Raw genomic sequence first — 18979 nt, 5'->3', positions numbered from 1 at the left:
TGTCCGCGGAAAGGAAATGAAGTAGCCAGGTGGTGAAGTGGTCAAAGAAGGACTACATATGTTCTGTTGACTATCAGCAGGGGTCGGTCTCCAAGGCAACGACCTGTAAACAAGTGTTAATATCTCAAGAACAGGTGCCAATTTTAATAATCAGCAAATTGCAAATTTGCTTAGAGGCTCTATCCGACACCATCCATCTATGAAGATAAGATTTTATTCCTAAGTCTGAGCGTTCATTCCTAGTTTAAAAATGTTAAATATTTTTTTTATAAGAAATACTGTGTTGTATTTATATGGTGGAAATGTTTTTAAGTTTGCACCCCTAAAACTTTTTTTTTTAAAATGTATTTGGACAGATGAAACACTATTATGGACTCCCAAACACAATACAGGGGATGACTTCCTAGAAAAGCCTTTATATGACCGGACTACCATAACTATAAAGTCTCCGCTTGATGGTACCTGTGTCTCATCTGACGAGCCAATATCTGCTGACCCCATGGACCCGGAGGAACTTATTGGGATGGCACAGGAGCCATCATCTTGCTCAGAGTGTGGTATGTTTTATGTTTTACTTTTTGATCAAGACTTGTTGCAGATTGACATTCCCACCTATCACTAGTTTTTGCTAAGGTCTAAGAGGTAAGGTGTCTCCTTGCGGAGAGTGACATGCCAGCTCTGGCTTGTCAAGGTAAGGAGGCTTATTCGCCGTGCAATGCTACTCTGGGAAAATAATATGCAAATTGCCTCTTCAGAAAGAAAGAGGACTTTTACTCTACAGCGCCACCTATTGGTAGTAGCGATCCTACAAGTCACAATCAATGACTTATCCTAAGTCATATTGCAAGACTCGTTAAAGGGTTGATTGTGACTTGTAGGATCGCTACTACCAATAGGTGGCGCTGTAGAGTAAAAGTCCTCTTTCTTTCTGAAGAGGCAATTTGCATAGTTTTTGCTAAAACTTTTTGGTCCCCAAATCTATTCTGGGAGTGTGGTCATTCACCAGAACAAACCTAACGAAATTACTTAAAGGTTTTTTAAGGTTTGCTGATGTGACCCCCAATAATCAGATGTAAATTTTTAAGCTCTGCTGCTGTGGCCTCTGGTAAGCGGGTGTAACGTGTAAATCCCACTGTTGTGGCCTCTGGTAAGCGGGTGTAACGTGTAAATCCCGCTGCTGTGGAGTTGGAGGTTTGGCTTACCGACTCCACAGCCCTGCCTCTGGTAATCGGATGTACCGTGTAAATCCCGCTGCTGTCACCTCTTGTAAGCGGATGTTTTATGTTAATTCTACTGCTGTGGCCCCAAGCGATTGGCTCTAATCTGCATAGCAATGTGCCAATTATATATCTTATTCCCTGTAGCTATAACATGGGAGAAATTAAGCTTTACACAGTTTTCAATCTATGGGATGTCCGTATAATCAGTCAGGTTGGGATCCTCAAGGCGCTAGAAACGCTTTGCTGTCCACTCTTACTGAAAGTTAAGGTTCCTTCATATAGGGCCTCTCCTCACCCCATTATTCAGCATTACTCCCCCTCTGCCTCTCTCCATGCTGCAGTCGTGACTTTACCACTACTGGGGATAGCAGAGGAAATGCGGTTTCGGTGTGGAATAAGTAACACTAATTTTAATTTTTTTCACAGAAGATGTATAGAAAAAAATCAATCTGGAAACTCCTTTTAACCCCTTTCTGACATCAGACGTACTATCCCGTCCATGGGACCCGGGCCCCTATGCCCATGGACGGGATAGTACGTCTAGCGTGATCAGCGGCGCCCATGTGTCAGCTGATTGTGCCGGGTGTCAGCTGTGATAATGTGTCAGGGGCGGTCACGGACCGCCCCCGACACGTTAACCCCTTGCACACCGCGATCAAACATGATCGCGGTGTACCGGGGGTTAAAGGGAAGCATCGGCAGGGAGGGGGCTCCCTCCGTGCTTCCCGAATCCAAAATGGCGACGGGGGCCTTCGGGGAGCTGGCTTCCTCAGTGCCTGCAAAGTACAGGCATGAGGAAGTCTGCAGTAGTGCCTGTGATGTGACAGATCAGCGATCTGTCACAGGACAGTGAAGTCCCACCTGGGACTATGTAATAAAGTTAAAAAAAAAAAAAATAAAAGTGTTAAAATAATTTTTAAAAAAATCGCTAAATTAGAAAAAAAAAAAAAATATTCCCCCAATAAATCCATTTTTTTGGAAATAAAGAAAAAACAATAAAAGTACACATATTAGGTATCGCCGTGTCCGTAACGACCGCCCTATAAAACTGTCCCATTAGTTAACCCCTTTAGCGAACCCCTTAAAAAATAAAAATAAAAAACGAAGCAAAAAATAATGATTTATTATCATACCGCCAAACAAAAAGTGTAAACGCGCGATCAAAAAGACGCATATAAATATCCATGGTACCGCTGAAAATGTCATCTTGTCCCGCAAAAAACGAGCCGCCATACATTATCAGCGAAAAAATAAAAGTTATAGCTCGCAGAATAAAGCGATGCAAAAATAATTATTTTTTATATAAAATAGTTTTCATTGCATAAAACCACCAAAACATAAAAAAATGACCTAAATGAGGTATCGCTGTAACCGTACTGACCCGAAGAATAAAACCGCCTTATCAATTTTACCGCACGCGGAACGGTGTAAACGCACCCCCCCCAAAAGAAATTCATGAAACGCTGGTTTTTGTTCATTCTGCGTCCCAAAAATCGGAATAAAAAGCGATCAAAAAAGTCACGTGCCCGAAAATGGTACCAATAAAAACGTCAACTAATCCCGCAAAAAATAAGACCTCACATGACTCGGTGGGTCAAAATATGGAAAAATTATAGCTCTCAATATGTGGTGATGCAAAAACTATTTTTACAATAAAAAGCGTCTTTTAGCGTGCGACAGCCGCCAAACATAAAAACCGCCATAAATAGTAAATCAAACCCCCCCCGTTATCACCCCCTTAGTTAGGGAAAAATAATAAACTTAAAAGAAAATGTATTTATTTCCATTTTCCCATTAGGGTTAGGGCTGAGATTAGGGTTAGGGGTGTATTGGCGTTAGGGTTGGAGTTAGAATTGGGGGTTTCCACTGTTTGGGCACATCAGGGGCTCTCCAAATGCAACATGGCGTCTGATCTCAATTCCAGCCAATTCTGCGTTGAAAGTCAAATGGTGCTCCTTCCCTTCCAAGCTCTGCCATGCGCCCAAACAGTGTTTTACCCCCACATGTAGGGTGTCAGCCTACTCAGGACAAATTGGACAACAACTTTTGGGGTCCAATTTCTCCTGTTACCCTTAGGAAAATAAAAAATTGGGGGCAAAAATATCATTTTTGTGGAAAAAAAAATGATTTTTTTTAATTTTCACGTCCGAGCGTTATAAACTTCTGTGAAGCACTTGGGGGTTCAAAGTGCTCACCACACATCTAGATAAGTTCTGTGGGGGGTCTAGTGTCCAAAATGGGGTCACTTGTGGGGGGGTTTCTACTGTTTAGGTACATCAGGGGCTCTCCTAACGCACATGACACCCGCAGACCATTCCATCAAAGTCTGCATTCCAAAACATCACTACTTCCCTTCCGAGCCCCGACATGTGTCCATACAGTAGTTTTCTCCCACATATGGGGTGTCGGCGTACTCGGGACAAATTGGACAACAACTTTTGGGGTCCAATTTCTCCTGTTACCCTTGGGAAAATAAAAAAATTGGGGACAAATTGATCATGTTTGTGGAAAAAATACGATTTTCCCTTCACCCATGACAGCACCACCTGAGAGAGGGATCCGCCCCGCCAGGACAGGAACCTACTGAGACATAAGGGGCGGCACCTCTCCCCCGCTTCAGTTGGGTTCCTGTCCTGGAAGGAATCCCACTGTGGCGGTGCCTGTCATGGGCGAAGAAAAAGATAAAAGACCCAGGCCCGTCCCGGCGCGGGAAGAACAGGTAGCTTACCTGTAGCGCCGGCCGTCGGGTCCTGGAAGCGCAGTCCCTGGGGCTCCGGGTTCGTGCGGGCGTGGATGGGATCCCTGTGGCTCCGGTAAGCCCCCACCGCGCCACCCTCCCCTCGCGCACGCCGCATCTCGATCCCCGTGGTAGGGGAGAGACGCTGGCGTCTTCCGGCCGCTGACGTCAGCGGCGCTTGGAATGCTGGGTGCGCCGGCTGACGTCAGCAGAAGGCGACGGTGTAATGGCGCCGGGTGCGACACCGGCCGGCTTCTGAAGCGCTGAGCCGGCGGTCGCAGGGGGGAGGGGAGGAAGACGCTCACCAGGCGGAGGCATGCAATTTAAAAGGAGGAAGACAGCTGTAGATCGGCGGTGCAAAATGGAGTCCGAGCAGGAACGTTCAGCGTCCCTGCCTCCCTCACAGCCCTCTGGCAGGAAGCATGGAAGCCATTCAAGCAGCAGTCGCCCCAGCCGCAGGTCGGGGCACTCCTCAAGGTCCAAAGAGCGCGGGTCAGGTGCTCCGATGCAGCCTCCAAGTCCGGTACCCTTGATTACGGGTGGTGAGTGATCTTCGTGAATGTTAACAGTATATTAATAGGGGTTTTCTATTGTATGCTTCACCCTGTAGGAAAGGCCCAGAAAAGCGGGAAGCAAGAAGAATAATAGGGGTTGTGCTATATGTAAATCTCCCCTAGCAAGAGACTGGCAAAAAGATCTCTGTGCTTCGTGCATTCAGCGGACTATGGCGGAGGAAGCGCCTAGTTTCGCATCCAATCTAATATCTGCCCTCAGGTCAGAAATGGAAGGCTCAATTAAGTCCTTATTGAAAAAAGGGAAAAAAAGCAGGAAGGATTTCCCTAGTTCCCCCTCAGATTCCGCGTCAGTATCATCTCAGGTGGAAAAATCATCCTCCTCAGACTCCTCAGATGGTGACACAGGGGGTAAGCCATGTTTCCCTGTAGAAGATACAGATGCCCTCCTAAAGGCCATTAGAACCACAATGGGCCTACAGGAAGAAAGGGCGGCTAAAACCCTAGAGGACGTCATGTTTGGGGGGCTTCAGGAGAGGAAAAAAACGAACCTTTCCAGTAAACGCGAAAATCCAGGCGCTTATTGAGAAGGAGTGGAAAAAGCCTGAAAAATCGGGGGCCCTTCCATCCGCCTCTAAGAGACGATACCCCTTTGAATACAAGGATACGGAGGTATGGGACAAAGTCCCAAAAATAGATGCAGCGGTGTCCAGATCTTCCAAAAGGTCGGCCCTGCCCTTGGAAGATGCAGGGGTTCTTAGAGACCCGCTGGACAAAAAAGCGGACTCATATTTGAGGCACGCATGGGAAGCGACAGCAGGAGGTCTAAAGCCGGCGATAGCGGGCACCTGCACGGCACGCTCCCTCATGATCTGGCTGCAGCAGTTAGAAGAGAAGCTGGCGTCAAGGGTCCCAAGAGAGAAGATCTTATCAGACATGTATCTCTTGCACGGGGCAGCGGCTTTTCTGGCAGATACCTCGGCGGACTCTATGCGATTGACAGCCAGAGCAGCGTCACTATCAAATGCTGCTAGACGCGCGTTATGGCTTAAGGGCTGTCCGGGTGACCTTCAGTCCAAGGCCAAATTGTGCTCTCTCCCCTGCGATGGTCGATTCCTGTTCGGCAAGAACTTGGACGATATTCTGGAGAAAGCAGGCGATAAGAAAAAAGGCTTCCCCAGATTCCCTATGGATCAGAGGAGACAGCCCTTTCGGAGGGGGAGATTCAATAGAGGGCGTCCTCCCGCTGACAGGAGAAGATGGGAGGAAGAAAGAAAGAATCAGGGTTTATGTTTGGTGGAGGCACCTCCACCTCAAAAAAGTCACCACAATGACGCCGGTATTCCAGGAGGAGGGAGATTGGCACTCTTTTTCCAGGCCTGGGAAAAGATCTCCTCCAATACCTGGATTCTGAGCATCCTAAAAGAAGGCCTGAAAATCCCCTTTATTCGTCAGCCAAAACCCGTGGTCGTCATCACACCTATCAGGAAGATGACCGAAGAACAACTGGCCTTAGAAACAGAAATCCTGAGCCTGATAGACAAGCGGGTACTGTCCGAGGTGCCACGCTTACAGGAAGGAAAGGGGTTTTATTCACCCCTTTTTCTAATAAAAAAACCGGATCAGTCGTTCAGGACAATCATAAATCTCAGACGCCTCAATCTTTGGATAAGGAACCCGACCTTCAAGATGGAATCAGTGACTACAGCAGTGAAGCTGCTACATCAAGATTGCTTCATGGCCGTAGTCGATTTAAAGGATGCGTATTATCACATCCCTATCCATCCAGATTACCAGAAATACCTGAGGGTAGCGCTTTATATTCAGGGCACACTAAGGCAGTTTCAGTTCAGGGCTCTTCCGTTTGGCATATCCATAGCCCCGAGGGTCTTCACCAAGGTCATAGCGGAAGTGACAGCCTTTCTCCGGATTCACGATACGGTCATAATACCATACCTGGACGATTTTCTTATAGTGGGCAGTTCAGAGGACCACTGTACAGCACAGTTGACTCAGGTGATCAACACCTTGCAAGAGTTAGGGTGGATAGTCAATTTCAAAAAATCAAAATTACAACCCCTAAAGAAACAGACCTTCCTAGGATTTATACTGGACTCAGAAAGGCAAGAGTGTCTGCTCCCAGAGTCCAAGATAGAGAAGGTACAAAATCTGGCCTTGGCGGGCCGAAACCAACCATGTATGACATTAAGAAAAGCAATGTCCCTACTAGGTACCCTAACATCCTGTATTCCGGCGGTCAGGTGGGCTCAGTTTCACACCCGGCAACTCCAGGGGGAGATACTAAGAGCACAAAGATCGCTAAGAGGGCGTTTGGAAGGGAAGCTGGAGCTTTCCTCAAAAACCAGAGACTCTCTCAACTGGTGGTTGAACGGGACAAATCTGACCTTAGGAATACCATGGGACAGACAGGCGGCAGATATAATTTTAACAGATGCAAGCTCCTCGGGGTGGGGGGCACACCTAAGGGGCCTCATAGGTCAGGGTTCCTGGACACCTCAAGAAAGGAAGGCATCCTCCAACCTGAGAGAACTGTGGGCAGTGGGCAAGGCCCTAAGCCACTTCATTCCGCTACTCCAGGGTCGAGACGTACGCATCATGTCAGACAACAAGGTAGCAGTGGCATACATCAACCACCAAGGTGGGACAAAATCACACTCCTTAATGGAAGCAGCAACAGACATTCTGAGCAGTGCAGAGGAACACCTACACTCCGTGACAGCCCTACACATAAAAGGGGCAGAAAACATAGAGGCAGATTTCCTGAGTCGCAATACCCTGAGGCAAGGAGAATGGGCGCTAAACCGGTCCATTTTTCAAAAGATAATTCAGCTTTGGGGGGGAACCGGTGATAGACCTCTTTGCAAACAAGCACAACGGGCAAACAGAAAGGTTCTGCTCTCTAAACCCGAGGGAAAATCCATGGGCAGTGGACTCGTTGCACATCCAGTGGAACTTCAGACTGGCTTACGCGTTCCCCCCAGTAGCTCTGATCCCAACTGTGGTAAGAAAAATCAGAAACGATCAAGCCAGGGTTATTCTAATAGCTCCATTCTGGCCAAAAAGGCCCTGGTTCGCTCTGCTACGGAAGATGTCCCTCTCCGATCCATGGGTTCTGCCAGAAATCCCGGACCTACTAGCTCAGGGTCCAATATTGCACGCTCAGGTCAAAGGATTCCATCTGACGGTGTGGAATTTGAAAGGTCGCTTTTAATGGATAGGGGGTTCTCCCCTGGGCTGGTGGCCACTCTGCTAAAAAGCAGGAAACCGGTGAATACTAACATCTACGGCAGAACATGGGATAAGTTCCTACAGTTCTTGGGTAAGCCGTTGGGAAAAGAACCCCCGATTAGGGCCATCCTAGAGTTCTTACAATCTGGGTTGCAGATGGGGTTAGCAGTAAACACACTTAAGGTTCAGGTGTCGGCACTAGGGGCGCTCTACAATTGCAAACTGGCATCAGATAGATGGATAGCCAGATTTATTAAATCCTGCCATAGAGCTAAGCCTATTCCAATACCCAGAATAGCCCCCTGGGATTTAAACCTGGTGTTAGAAGCCCTTACAAAAGATCCGTATGAGCCATTACATCAGCTACCCCTAAAGTTCTTGACCCTAAAAACAATCCTGTTAGTAGCCCTCACATCAGCCCGCAGGATAAGCGACTTACAGGCTCTCTCAGTAAATCCTCCTTATACGCAAGTCTTTCAGGATAGGGTAGTATTAAGAACAGACCCCAGTTATCTGCCCAAGGTAGTATCAGATTTCCATCGGGGTCAGGAAATTGTCCTTCCATCCTTTTGTGAAAATCCAAAAAATCTGGGGGAGGAAAAATTCCATAGTCTGGATGTTAAAAGGGCTCTCGTAGAATATATATCTGCCACTAGCCAGTGGAGGAGGTCACAGTCCCTATTCGTAGCTTTTCAGGGTGCCAGGAAAGGCTATGGGGTTTCAAAAGGGACTATTGCTAGATGGATTAGGGAAGCCATTAGTGTAGCCTATTCAGCTAGTGGTATCCCGATTCCTGACGGCATCAAGGCTCATTCCACCAGAGCCGTGGCGACCTCCTGGGCTGAAAAGGCAGAGGTATCAATCGAACAGATTTGTAAGGCCGCTACCTGGGCCTCACCTTCAACCTTCTTTAAGCACTATAGATTAAATCTATCCTCCTCAGCTGACTTAACCTTTGGTAGAAGGGTGCTGCAAGCGGTGGTCCCTCCCTAAGGTGTTTCGAAGTCTCCAAAAATCTCTCAGGTGGTGCTGTCATGGGTGAAGGGAAAACCACCATGGTTACTTACCGGTAGCCGGTTTTTCCGGAACCCATGACGGCACCCGTACATTCCCCCCCTTTTTCACTGTATGGGTGTGCACAATTAGTAGGGTGTTTTGAGTGTTGTGGTGTTGGATTAAACATGTAACTAACCGGGAAGTCCTCTCAATGCTCTGTAACCCAACTGAAGCGGGGGAGAGGTGCCGCCCCTTATGTCTCAGTAGGTTCCTGTCCTGGCGGGGCGGATCCCTCTCTCAGGTGGTGCTGTCATGGGTTCCGGAAAAACCGGCTACCGGTAAGTAACCATGGTGTTTTTTTTTTATTTTCATGCCCGGGCATTATAAATTTCTGTGAAGCCCTTGGGTGTTCAAAGTGCTCACCACACATCTAGATAAGTTCCTTAGGGGGTCTAGTTTCCAAAATGGTGTCATTTGTGGGGGGTTTCCACTGTTTTGGTACATCAGGGGTTTTCCAATCGCGACATGGTGTCCGATCTCAATTCCAGCCAAAAACGTCAAATGGCGCTGCTTCCCTTCCGAGCTCTGCCATGTGCCCGAATAGTGGTTTACCCCCACATGTGGGGTATCAGCGTACTCAGGACAAATTGCACAATAACTTTTAGGGTCCTGCTACCCTTGGGGAAAATAAAAATTGGGGTGAAAAGATCATTTTTGTGGAAAAAATATGATTTTTTAATTGTACCGCTGTACGTTATAAACTTCTGTAAAGCCCTTGTGGGTTCCAAGTTCTCACCACATATCTAGATAAGTTCCTTGGGGGGTCTAGTTTCCAAAATGGGGTCACTTGTAGGGGGTTTCCACTGTTTAGGTACATCAGGGGCTCTCCAAACGTGACATGGCGTCCGATCTGAATTCCAGCCAATTTTGCATTGAAAAAGTCAAACGGCGCTCCTTCCATTCTGAGCTCTGCCATGCGCCGAAACAGTCGTCCCCCCACATATCAGGTATCAGCGTACTCAGGACAAATTGCACAGTAACTTTTGCAGTCCAATTTCTCCTGTTACCCTTGGTAAAATAAAAAAAACTGAACCTGAAGTATTTTTTTTGTGAAAAAAAGTTAGATGTTCATTTTTTTTTAAATATTCAAAAAAATTCCTGTGACGCACCTAAAGGGTTAATAAACTTCTTGAATGTGGTTTTGAGCACCTTAAGGGGTGCAGTTTTTAGAATGGTGTCACTTGTGGGTATTTTCTATCATATAGACCCCTCAAAGTGGCTTCAAATGTGATGTGGTCCTAAAAATAAAATGGTGCTGTAAAAATGAGAAATCGCTGGTCAACTTTTAACCCTTATAACTTCCTAACGAAAAAAAAATTTGGTTCCAAAATTGTGCTGATGTAAAGTAAACATGTGGGAAATGTTAGTTATCAAGTTTTTTGTGTGCCGTATCTCTGTGATTTAAGGGCATAAAAATTCAAAGTTGGAAAATTGCGAAATTTTCGCCAAATTTCCGTTTTTCACAAATAAACGCAAGTTTTTCCCTTCACCCATGACAGCACCACCTGAGAGAGGGATCCGCCCTGCCAGGACAGGAACCTACTGAGACATAAGGGGCGGCACCTCTCCCCAGCTTCAGTTGGGATCCTGTCCTGGAAGGAACCCCACTGTCGGCGGTACCTGTCATGGACGAAGAAAAGAAGATGGACCCAGCGCAGGAAGAACAGGTGTCTCACCTGCAGCGTCGGCCGTCGGGTGCTAGATGCGCATTTCCCCGGGCCCTCCGGGGTTCCGGGTTCGTGTGGGCGTCGGTGGGATCCCCGGGGTCTGCGGGAAGCCCGCGCCGCCCTCCCCTCGCGCACGCCGCATCTCGATCCCCATAGCAGGGGAGAGACGCTGGCTTCTTCCGGCCGCTGACGTCAGCGGCGCGTTGCATGCTGGGTGCGCCGGCTGACGTCAGAGAAGGGCGACGGTTTAATGGCGCCGGGTGCGACGCCGGCTTTCTGAAGCGGTCGGCCGGCGGTCGCAGGGGGGAGGGGAGAGACGCTCACCTGAGCGGAGGCGCGTTATTTAAAAAGAGAAGGCGGCAGCAAACGGCGGTGCAACATGGAGTCAGAGCAGGAACGTTCAGCGTCCCTGCCTCCCTCTCAGCCCTCTGGCAGAAAGCATGGAAGCCATTCCAAGCAGCAGTCGCCCCAGCCGCAGGTCGGGGGACTTCTCAAGATCCAAAGAGCGCAGGTCACGTGCCCCGACGCAGCCTCCGAGTCCGGTACCCTTGATTTCGGGTGGTGAGTGATCTTCGTGAATGATAGCATTATGTTAATAGGGCTTCTGTTGTATGCTTCACCCTGTAGGAAAGGCCCAGAAAAGCGGGAAGCAAGAAGAACAATAGGGATTGTGCTATATGTAAATCTCCCCTAGCAAGAGAGTGGCAAAAAGATCTCTGTGCTACGTGCATTCAGCGGACTATGGCGGAGGAAGCGCCTAGTTTCGCAGGAAATCTGATATCTGCCCTAAGGTCAGAAATAGAAGGCTCAATTAAGTCCCTATTGAAAAAAGGGAAAAAAACCAGGAAGGATCCCCCTAGTTCCCCCTCGGATTCCGCGTCAATGTCATCTCAGGCGGAAAAATCATCCTCCTCAGACAGCGACATGGGGGGTAAACCATGTTTCCCTATAGAAGACACAGACGCTCTCCTAAAGGCCATTAGAGCTACAATGGGCCTACAGGAAGAATAGGCGGCTAAAACCCTAGAGGACGTTATGTTTGGGGGGCTTCAGGAGAGGAAAAAATGAACCTTTCCAGTAAGCGAAAAAATCCTGGCACTTATTGAGAAAGAGTGGAAAAAGCCCGAAAAATCGGGGGCCCTTCCATCCACTTCTAAGAGACGATATCCCTTTGATCATAAGGATGCGGAGATATGGGACAAAATCCCCAAAATAGATGCAGCAGTGTCCAGGTCCTCCAAAAGGTCAGCCCTGCCCCTGGAAGACGCAGGGGTTCTTAGAGACCCGCTAGACAAAAAAGCGGACTCATATTTGAGGCACGCATGGGAAGCGACAGCAGGAGGACTAAAACCGGCGATAGCGGGCACTTGCACGGCACGCTCTCTCATGATCTGGCTGCAGTAGTTAGAAGAAAAGCTGGCTTCAAGGGTCCCAAGAGAAAATCTTATCGGAGATGTATCTCTTGCACGGGGCAGCAGCTTTTTTGGCCGATACCTCGGCGGACTCTATGCCGAATGACAGCCAGGGCAGCGTCACTATCAAATGCTGCTAGACGTGCGTTATGGCTTAAGGGCTGTCCGGGTGACCTTCAGTCCAAGGCCAAATTATGCTCTCTCCCCTGCGATGGTCGATTCTTGTTCGGCAAGAACTTGGACGATATACTAGAGAAAGCAGGCGATAAGAAAAAAGGCTTCCCCAGATTCCCTATGGATCAGAGGAGACAGCCCTTTCGGAGGGGGAGATTCAATGGGGGTGTCCTCCCGCTGACAGGAGAAGATGGGAGGATAAAAGAAAAAAAAGAATCGGGATTTATGTTTGGTGGAGGCACCTCCACCTCAAGAAGTCGCCACAGTGATGCCAGTATTCCAGTGGGGAGGAGATTGGCACTCTTTTTCCAAGCTTGGGAGAAGATCTCCTCCAACGCCTGGATCCTAACCGAAGGCCTGAAAATTCCCTTTATTCGTCAGCCAAAACCCGTTGCCGTCATCACACCCATCAGGAAAGTGACCGAAGAGCAGGTGGCTTTAGAAACAGAGATCCTGAGCCTGATGGACAAGCGGGTACTCTCCGAGGTACCACGCATACAGGAAGGAAAGGGGTTCTATTCACCCCTTTTTCTGATTAAAAAAAAAAAAAAAAAACCTGATCAAACATTCAGGACAATCATAAATCTCAAACGGCTCAATCTATGGATAAGGAACTGGACCTTCACATCCCTATCCACTCAGATTACCAGAAATACTTGAGGGTAGCACTTTATATTCAAGGCACACTAAGGCACTTTCAGTTAGGGCTTTTCCGTTTGGCATATCTATAGCCCCGAGAGTTTTCACCAAGGTCATAGCAGAAGTGACTGCCTTTCTCCGGATTCACGACACGGTCATAATACCATACCTGAACGATTTTCTCATAGTAGGCAGCTCAGAGGACCACTGTACAGCGCAGTTGACCCGGGTGATCAACACCTTGCAGGAATTAGGGTGGATAGTCAACTTCAAAATTGCAACCCCTAAAAAAAACAGACCTTCCTAGGATTCGTACTAGACTCAGAAAAGCAAGAGTGTCTGCTCCCAGAATCCAAAATAGAAAAGGTGCAGAATCTAGCCTTCACGGGCCAAAACCAACCACGTATGACTTTAAGAAGAGCAATGTCCCTGCTAGGTACCCTAACATCCTGTATTCCGGCTGTCACGTGGGCTCAGTTTCACACCCGGCAACTCCAGTGGGAGATACTAACAGCACAAAGATCGCTAAGAGGGCGTTTAGAAGGAAAGCTGGAGCTTTCCTTAAAAACCAGAGACTCTCTCAATTGGTGGCTGGACAAGACAAATCTGACCTTGGGAATACCGTGGGACAGACAGACGTCAGATATAATCTTAACAGATGCAAGCTCCTCGGGGTGGGGGCACACCTAAGGGGCATCATAGGTCAGGGTTCCTGGACGCGTCAAGAAAGGGAAGCATCCTCCAACCTGAGAGAACTGTGGGCAGTGAGCAAGGCCCTAAGTCACTTCATTCCGCTACTCCAGGGTCGAAATGTACGCATCATGTCAGACAACAAGGTAGTGGCAGCATACATCAACCACCAAGGAGGGACAAGATCACACCCCTTAATGGAAGCGGCGACAGACATTCTGAGCAGAGCAGAGGAACACCTACACTCCTTGACAGCCTTACATATAAAAGGGGCAGAAAACATAGAGGCAGACTTCTTGAGTCACAATACCCTGAAGCAGGGGGAATGGGCGCTAAACCGGTCCATTTTTCAAAAAATAACTCAGCTTTGGGGGAAACCGGTGATAGACCTCTTTGCCAACAAACGCAACAGGCAAACAGGTTCTGCTCTCTAAACCCGAGAGAAAAACCATGGGCAGTGGACTCGTTGCACATCCAGTGGAACTTCAGGCTCGCTTATGCGTTCCCCCCAAGTGGCTCTGATCCCAACAGTTGTCAGAAAAATCAGAAACTATCAAGCCAGGGTGATTCTAATAGCTCCATTTTGTCTAAAAAGGCCCTGGTTTGCTCTGCTATGAAGGATGTCCCTCTCCGATCCCATGGGTTCTGCCAGAAATCCCGGACCTACTAGCTCAAGGTCCAATATTCCACACTCAGGTCAAGGTCCAATATTCCACACTCAGGTCAAAGGATTCCATCTGACGGCGTGGAATTTGAAAGGTCGCTTTTAACGGATAGAGGGTTCTCCCCCGAGTTGGTGGCCACCCTGCTAAAGAGTAGGAAACCAGTGACAACTAACATCTACGGCAGAACATGGAATAAGTTCCTGCAGTTCTTAGGTAGGCCGTTAGGAAAAGAACCCCCGATTAATGCCATCCTGGAGTTCTTACAATCGGGGTTGCAGATGGGGTTAGCAGTGAACACACTTAAAGTTCAGGTGTCTGCACTAGGGGCGCTCTACAACTGCAAATTGGCATCAAATAGGTGGGTAGCCAGATTTATTAAATCCTGCCATAGAGCTAGGCCTAACCCAATACCCAGAATAGCCCCCTGGGATTTAAACCTAGTGCTAGAAGCCCTTACAAAAGATCCGTATGAGCCATTACATCAGCTACCCCTAAAGTTTCTGACCCTAAAAACAATCCTGTTAGTGGCCCTCACGTCAGCCCGCAGGATAAGCGATTTACAGGCTCTCTCAGTAAATCCACCTTATACGCAAGTCTTTCAGGATAGGGTAGTGTTAAGAACCAGACCCTGCTTATCTGCCCAAAGTAGCATCAGATTTCCATCGGGGCCAGGAAATTGTCCTTCCATCTTTCTGCGAGAACCCAAAAAATCTGGGGGAGGAAAAATTCCATAATCTGGATGTTAAGAGAGCTCTCGTAGAATACATATCTATGACTAGCCAGTGGAGGAGGTCCCAGTCCCTATTCGTAGCTTTTCAGGGTGCCAGGAAAGGCTATGGGGTTTCAAAAGGGACTATTGCTAGATGGATTAGGGAGGCCATTAGTGTAGCCTACACAGCTAGTGGTATCCCGATTCCTGACGGCATCAAGGCTCATTCCACCAGAGCCGTGGCGACCTCCTGGGCCGAAAAAGCAGAGGTATCGATTGAACAGATTTGTAAGGCCGCTATCTGGGCCTCACCTTCAACCACTTTTAAGCACTATAGGTTGAATCTATCCTCCTCTGCTGACTTAACCTTCGGTAGAAGGGTGCTGCAAGCGGTGGTCCCTCCCTAAGGTGTTTCGAATCTCCAAAAATCTCTCAGGTGGTGCTGTCATGGGTGAAGGGAAAACCATCATGGTTACTTACCGGTAGCCGTTTTTTCCGGAACCCATGACAGCACCCGTATATTTCCCCCCCCCTTTTCACCATATGGGTGTGCACAATTAGTAGGGTGTTTTTTGAGTGTTGTGGTGTTGGATTAAACATGTAACTAACCGTGAAGTCCTCTCAGTGCTCTGTAACCCAACTGAAGTGGGGGAGAGGTGCCGCCCCTTATGTCTCAGTAGGTTCCTGTCCTGGCAGGGCGGATCCCTCTCTCAGGTGGTGCTGTCATGGGTTCCAGAAAAACCGGCTACCGGTAAGTAACCATGGTGGTATTTGAATGAAATTTTACCACTATCATGAAGTACAATATGTCACGAGAAAACAATGTCAGAATCACCGAGATCCATGGAAGCGTTCCAGATTTATGACCTCATAAAGGGACAGTGGTCAGAATTGTAAAAATTGGCCCGGTCATGAACGTGCAAACCACCCTTGGGGGTGAAGGGGTTAACCCAGAATTCCCAAATAGAGTTGATGGAAGTGGATTTTCTAAGGCAGATGACTTACAAAAAGAAAAAAAACACAAGAAGTTTAATTTAACACTTGAATGTTTTATTTTTGACAGGGGAACAACCAGCTTTGACTCCCAAGCATGAAATAGAAGATGACCTTATAGAAGAGCCTTCAACTTACTTGAGTACGACAACCATGAACTCTTCGGACGAAGGTGACTACATCTCATTGAACCTTACTAAACGGGAACCACCGTACGCAGGCAGCACGGACCACGTGGATTGCGTTGGCGCAGCACCGGAGCCATCGTCTTGTTCAGAGCACGGTAAATGTTTTGGCAAGTTTCAATCAAGGAGCGTTCGCAGCAGAGAAAACCTTCCCCGTGTGCTGAATGCGGAAATTGTTTTTGGTAAAATCGCAAAACAGGAGCAGTGTTAGAAAGCTTGCGGGAAATATCTATAAATTAAAGGTGTTTTCCAGGACTTAGAAAATGAAGGTCTATCCTCAAGATCCGCCATCCATACGAAGACCGTGGTGGTCTAACACACGGTATCACTATGATCCACTGTTTGTAGCTCAGGGAGCGACTGGATTCAAGCCACGAACAGAACCAGAGCAGCACCGTACATTGTTTTGTGGCCGTTCTCAGGTACGGCAGCTCATTGATTAGAAGGTAAACTGCCGTACCCGTGATCGGCCGCCAAGCCTTGAACGGAGCCATGCTGACCGTCTGATCTCCCCCGACCTGATATGGATGACCTGTGCATTTCGTCATCCTACAGATTTTCTAAAGCTGGTAACAAATTAATTGATTCTTGATCTCTGCTCCACTGCTGCCATATTTGTGGCTGCACCAACGTGGCCACATCTGTGATGCTTCATTCCATGCTGTTCCAATTTTGGTCCTATGAACTGGCACCTACCTGTTGCATGACATAGCAAGTGAATACACTACATCCACTCATCAACATAATTGCAACACCAAGAAGGAAAAGTCTTGGAATGATAGAAATCACAGGATGGAGACATGATCTTCAAATGGTAAAAACACAAACCTCAGTTTCCAAAACTACATTTCACGCACAGAAATCCTCGCTCTTAGCAGCCGAGACTCTATCCGCGAGGTTATTAATGGTCATCTGAGCAACGTTTTGTCTTTGAAAGCACTTAGGCAAATCATCAAGATCCACTGCTGTCAGCTCCTGTGTAATCACTGACCAATGACGTCCTAGATGTGACGGCCGGAGACACTGCAGCCATGAGAACATGTTTAGGCCACTCACAGTAGCATGAGAAACATGCGGTCTGGGGGTGTTATGCTGAAAAATAGCTCCTGGAATATTTTGCGGAAATGGTTGCAGCACTGGTTCAATCCCGTGATCTCCATAATTCCAGAACTTTTCAGTTTTTGGAGTTGCAGTTTCAATGTTTAGAGGTGTAGAACGTCATTCCAGGAAATTGCTCATGTAAAAAAACATACACAAATATCTTCATCCGGTTTTTCTTTTTAACAGGTGCACAAGAAATTTCGACTCCAAAGCATGAAATAGGGGATGGCCTGATGGAAGAGTCTGAAAATGACTTAAATACAACACCTCTGAGCAGTAGAGCCTTTATCTTCTCTGAATTTAGTATACAGGACCCGATGCCTACACGCCTCCTAGCCCGGGATGATTGCCTTGGCCCTGCCCAGGAGCTGCTATTTTGCTCGGAGTGCGGTAAAAGTTTTAGGTTTAGATCAAGACTGATTATGCACGAGCGCATACACACAGGAGAAAAACCATTCTCCTGCCCAGAGTGCGGAAAATGCTTCATAAGGAGATCACAACTCATTCAACACACAAAACTTCACACTGGCGCAGAGCAGTGTACATTTTGCGGGAAGTGTTTTACACAAAAATCTAAACTTATCCAGCACGAGAGAACCCACACGGGAGAGCGGCCGTTTTCTTGTCATCGGTGCGGTCAGTGTTTTGCACAGGAAGCGACGTTGACGAGACACGAGCGCATTCACACTGGGGAGAAACCGTTTTCTTGTTCCGAGTGCGGGAAATGCTTCATGCTGAAATCTTATCTGCGCTGTCACCAGAGGACTCACACTGGGGAGAAGCCGTTTTCTTGTCCTTACTGCGACAAAGGCTTTGCACAGAAATCACATCTTTCCGAACATATTAAAATTCACACAGGCGCAAAACTTTTTTCTTGTTCGGAGTGTGATAAAAAGTTTGCCCAGAGATCAGGACTTATTCTGCACCAGCGACTGCACACGGGTGAAAAACCTTTTTCCTGCTCGGAGTGCGGTAAAAGTTTTATAAAGAAATCGCAGCTTGTCGAACACAAGCGGATCCACACGGGAGAGGAACAGTGTTTGGTGTGTGGGAAATGTTTTACACATAAATCTAAATTAATTGCTCATCAGAGAACTCACACAGGAGAGCGGCCGTTTGCGTGTCACGACTGCGGGAAAAGTTTTGCACTCAAAAGCACTTTGGCACGACACCAGCGTCTTCACACGGGGGAGAAGATTCTGTGTTGTGCAGAATGTGGGAAAGGTTTTATGCAAAAATCAGATCTGTGCCGTCATCAGCGGACGCATACGGATCAACATCCGCTTTGAGGTTATACCCAGAAACATAACTTAAGGTATCTGAAAAGTTAATAGGACAGCATCCTAAAAGAAAGACAGTACTGACTACTAGAATTCTCACGCCAATGGTTTCTGTAGGGACCTGAGGGACTCTGTCCCATTGAGCGGGCTCCTGACCATTACAACTAGTCAGTGGTCTCAGTCAAATGGCTATTGGTCGGGATACTATTGGACGAGACAGTTTATGCTGAGGATGCACAAGGATGATTTTACATAAATCCCAGGGCTGTGGAGTCTGAGCCCATTTTGGTAGAGTCGGTGTCATGGAAATTGAGGAGGCGGAGGTTTGGCTTACAGACTCCACAGCCCTGGTATGAGGGCGTTGGAGTCGTGGAAATTGAGGAGTCAGAGGTTTGGCTTACGGACTCCATAGCCCTGACAAATCCATCGATCCCATGAGACATGATATACTACTAAGATCAGATTCACAGACCCACGTGCTGCAGTCTGACATGACCCAGACAGCCTCATGTATGCCTAAGAGGCTGCCGAGATCGGGTAGGAAGACTCATGGGCGGTCTATAAATCATAGTCTGCGACACGTGGGTGAGTGAATGCAGCCCAACACCAAAAGTTTTAATGTGCAGCAGGTTCTGCCTATTTATTGGATCCATATGAAAGTAAATAATAAAATGTCACTAAGTACTTATA

The 18979-nt window shown here is 47.6% G+C and overlaps 1 protein-coding gene across 7 annotated transcripts in view; it reads left to right on the top strand.

The window, feature by feature from the left end:
* LOC141095727 (uncharacterized) overlaps positions 1-18979 on the top strand; it is a 44935-nt gene extending 25956 nt beyond the window's left edge. For all 7 annotated transcript variants that reach the window (XM_073582001.1, XM_073581999.1, XM_073582004.1 and 4 more), the window contains 3 exons: positions 357-557; positions 15794-16006; positions 17196-18979. In XM_073582001.1, the coding sequence (XP_073438102.1) occupies positions 357-557; positions 15794-16006; positions 17196-18298 (1517 nt within the window). In that variant the 3' untranslated portion in view covers positions 18299-18979. The remainder of the gene's footprint in view (positions 1-356; positions 558-15793; positions 16007-17195) is intronic.

Source organism: Dendrobates tinctorius, unplaced genomic scaffold (genome assembly GCF_039654945.1).
Source record: "Dendrobates tinctorius isolate UK_male_01 unplaced genomic scaffold, ASM3965494v1 ptg000070l, whole genome shotgun sequence".
NCBI classification, from domain to species: Eukaryota; Metazoa; Chordata; class Amphibia; order Anura; family Dendrobatidae; genus Dendrobates; species Dendrobates tinctorius.
This window is presented reverse-complemented; position numbering and strand designations above follow the sequence as displayed.